Source organism: Tupaia chinensis, unplaced genomic scaffold, assembly GCF_000334495.1.
Source record: "Tupaia chinensis unplaced genomic scaffold, TupChi_1.0 Scaffold143921_1, whole genome shotgun sequence".
In the NCBI taxonomy this organism is placed as follows: Eukaryota; Metazoa; Chordata; class Mammalia; order Scandentia; family Tupaiidae; genus Tupaia; species Tupaia belangeri.
Window position 1 is genome coordinate 151,221 of NW_006203772.1, and position 3,579 is coordinate 154,799.

The window sequence follows — 3,579 nt, forward strand, 5'->3', positions numbered from 1 at the left end:
CGCTGAACTCCTACATGACCAACCATGGTTCAGGTCTCGAACCTGGCAGCTTGCTTTCTCACTTTCTTTCTCACTGTCTCTCTCTCTCTTCATGTCTCTCTCTGAGACATGTGCCCTATGGTAAATTAAAAGTCATTTAATTTAAACAAATCTTTTTAAAAAGGAAAAAAGAAACTATACACAAATTGCAAAACATTTTATACCAAAATAAACTCAGATTTCAAATCCATGTTTTCATGTACTTTTTGAAGGCCCCAATACATAATTCGTGCCCAACACTCGTTTAATGGACGGATGGATGGAGACATGGCTGGAGAGACCGTGTTTATTTATTTTCTGTTTTTTGGGTTTTTTTTTTTTTTTGAGAGGTTTTTGCTATAGGGCGCGTGCGCTCGCCAGACAGACAGAGACAGACAGAGAGATAGAAAGCGAGAAATCACCCCCCAGAGGGGATGGCCACGCCGCAATTCCTTCTCCTCCATTCTTCTCTTGGGATCTTGGGCACGCACACACATGCACCCGGTGTGAGTTTAAGCCACTGGGTCCGGGACTCGAACCACGGTCAACTATGTGGGAGTCCAGCGACATAGCCATTACACTAACTGCTGGTCCCGAGACTATGTGTTTTCAGAGCATGAGACGGTCTTTGCTGGCCTTCCAAGGCAGCATGGAGAGGTGGGAGAGCCAGGAAGAGCCTGAGGGAAACTTAGCTTTATGGTGGGCCAACCGTACCACCATGCTCGCTGGCTTGCTGGGTGAGCTTCACAATAGGCAGAGATTACTGCAGAATGAGGAAGTGGCTATTCTGGGAGGCCAAGCCAGTGGGTCATCATCCCACAGTGAGTAAGAATAGAAGGGCGACAGTTTCCTTGATACCTGGAAGCGGGAGGGCCTGCTCGAGGCCTCGTCGGTCGGTAGCCTTCATCTCAGACTGGAAACTCCTGAGGGCAGGGCCTCTCTGCAAGCAGGGCAGGGGCACCCTGCCCAGCAGCCTGTCAAAGCAGCCTGTCTGAGAAGCTTTCGTAGATGAAGAGGGAAGCGGGAAGGCCGGGCTGGGAGGAGGGCTAGGGTCTGGCCCTGGGGTGGGCGGCCGGCCCTGGGGTGGGTGGCCAGCCGCAGGGTCCTTCATATGCTCTTCCTTCTCCAGCCTTGCCAGCCTCTCCAGCTGCAGCCCACAGCAGCCTCCCTGACCAGAAGGAGTTAACTCTGGGCTTAACTTCTTCAAGGAACTCCTAAGCTATTATTCCTTGGTCTTTCCCCCTCCCTTTCTTTGCCAAGTCTTCCTGATCTTTACTCTCCTGCAGGTCCCTCCCCCTTACTCTCACCTCCTGGACTCCAAAACACTCTGATTGCCAGGGTGGGTCAATGGTTAACACTCCTGGCTTTATATAAGCTGCCCCGGGCCACCTGCCGACTGCTGCTTGGTCCTTCAGGTCCCTGGAGACAGTGACTCTGGCAGTGCCAGTCAGTCCACACCATGGCCACCTGCTGGCAGGGCCTGTGGGCCTATCGCTCGTACCTGATTGTAATATTTCTGCCCATTTTCCTGCTGCCTCTGCCCATCCTGGTCCCTGTAAAGGTAAGCACTTGGAGTTGGGGCACATATAACTGAGTGGGGACAGAGAGGGGTAGGCAACCTTAAGACCTCCTGTGTCCCCTACCCTGGAAAGGAGGCTATGACCTCCTGGCCCCTTGAGAACTGAGGGCGATGAAGTCAAAAGGGGCCTTTGCAGGACGGCCAGTCCTGGGAGCCGGTGTGAGTCGCTCAGGGGGATTTGAACTCTGTTGTCTAGGAAAGCAGGAGGACAGCTCAGTAAAAGAGGGGCCGGACGGGGTTTCCGTGTGGCCCTGGATGGGCTCAGGGGAATGAGAGGAGCCCGCTGTGGGAGGGGAGGGTGGAAGGGAGGAGACGGAGTCACCCTCGCGGTCCTGCCTTTAAGAGTGTGGGCAGAAAGGGTTCACCTGTGATCTCCAGGGCCAAGTCTGCCAGGAGAGGTGGGGACTGGAGGACGCACCCCTGCCAGGACAGCACACAGACTGCCGGGGATGAGAGGGAGCCAGTCACCCTGAGGTGACACCACCTTCTTCTCTGCCCCCCGCAGTTAGAACCTCACCTCTCCTTACCTCGAACCCTCACCGCTGCGTGTCCTGCACGGTGTCCCCAGTAACCAGTTCCCCCAGCTCAGGAGACAGGTCTGGTGGTCCCATCTTACAGATGAGAAAACCGAGGTCAAGTCATTACCCCAAAGTCCTCAGGTAGATGCTGGTTTTATGGAGTTTGGGTGTTACACATTTTTATTTTTTGGTGGGGGGAGGCTGTGTAACAAAAAGTACAATATTATGAGTCTAAAATTAGCTCGGGGCTTTGGGAAGAGTCATCGGGTAAATCTCAGGCAAATCATGCACTGGGAAGCTCGGAGCTGGGGTGTGTCCTGCTCCAAAGCCTGGGCTATCTCGTCTCCACTCTGCCTTCAGAAGGCAGAGCCGCGGGCTTGGCCCCCGCCCACCCCACCCCCAGAACTGCCCACTGAGTCACTTTCCTCCTTTCATTGTAGATAGGCAGACCCAGTCAGGCTTTTTGTTCGTGGTGTCCAAAGGGTGAGGGGTGGGGGTATAATGGCATAGCCCTGGGCCCCCAGCACCTGGGGAGCGACAAAGCCTAGCTGACCTTTGAGGTGACCTTCATCTCAAGTCAAAGCCAGTGGAACTCTGTACTGGGGACCCATCAGAGGGATTTTCAGACAGGCTAGGCCGAGAGTGTTACCCCAAAAGGGATGCCAAACTGGAACTGCGGTTCCCACTTCCCCGCAGGGAAACGCAGCTGGAAAGAACCAGCCCTGCCCCAGGTCCCACAGGAAGCCCCAGGTCGGCGCTGGAAGCCATGGCTGTTGGGAGTGCGATGTGTTAGGAGCCCCTGTCTTCCTCCCGGCGTATCTGCCTCCTGCCAGCGCGGGCCGCAGGGGTTGTCCACCCCAGCCAGACTCCATGAACTGCCCTGTCCTATCCACAAGAGCCCCCTGGCCCCGCCCCAGGGCCTTGGGTGCCAGCCCCCTGAGTTATCCTCTCTCTCCTGCCCAATCTCTGCCACCAAGACAAGCATGCTGCAGTGTCTCTCATCCCCTCCAGATAGGGCCCCCCTCTCACGACAGAACTCCTCAAAGGCTCATCTACCCTCCGGCACTCTCTGGCCACAGACGGCTCCCGACCCTGAGACTGGACTCGCCATAGCTTCCATGTGACCCAGCGCTGGTCCGGTCCCACCTTCCTCTGACCCCGCACTTGGCACAGCTAGTCACCCCCTCTGTCACGCTGTCTGCCGCTGGCTATGGTGACACTTCCTACTTTTCCTCCTACCTTGCCTGACCCCTTGTCTTTGACCGAGGTTAAGGTGTTCCGGGATCCACCTTTCCCCTCCTATCCTCCTTCCCCTGGGTGACCCTATGTCCCTCATGCTTTTAAAGCATCCCAAGGTTGGATCATGGCATGAAGACCCTTTGAGGGTGGGACCAGCAGTTAGCGTAATGGCTATATCGCTGGACTCCCACATAGTCAACCACGGTTCGCGTCCTAGACCCGGCG

At 55.7% G+C, this 3,579-nt stretch overlaps 1 protein-coding gene across 1 annotated transcript in view; it reads left to right on the forward strand.

Annotated features, from left to right (window-relative positions):
* Nucleotides 1-1,428: 1,428 nt before the first annotated feature.
* Nucleotides 1,429-3,579, forward strand: part of SLC13A2 (solute carrier family 13 member 2) — a 27,135-nt gene continuing 24,984 nt past the window's right edge. Inside the window, exon 1 of the mRNA XM_006165440.1 lies at nucleotides 1,429-1,579. Coding sequence (XP_006165502.1) covers nucleotides 1,478-1,579 — 102 coding nt within the window. The 5' untranslated portion in view covers nucleotides 1,429-1,477. The remainder of the gene's footprint in view (nucleotides 1,580-3,579) is intronic.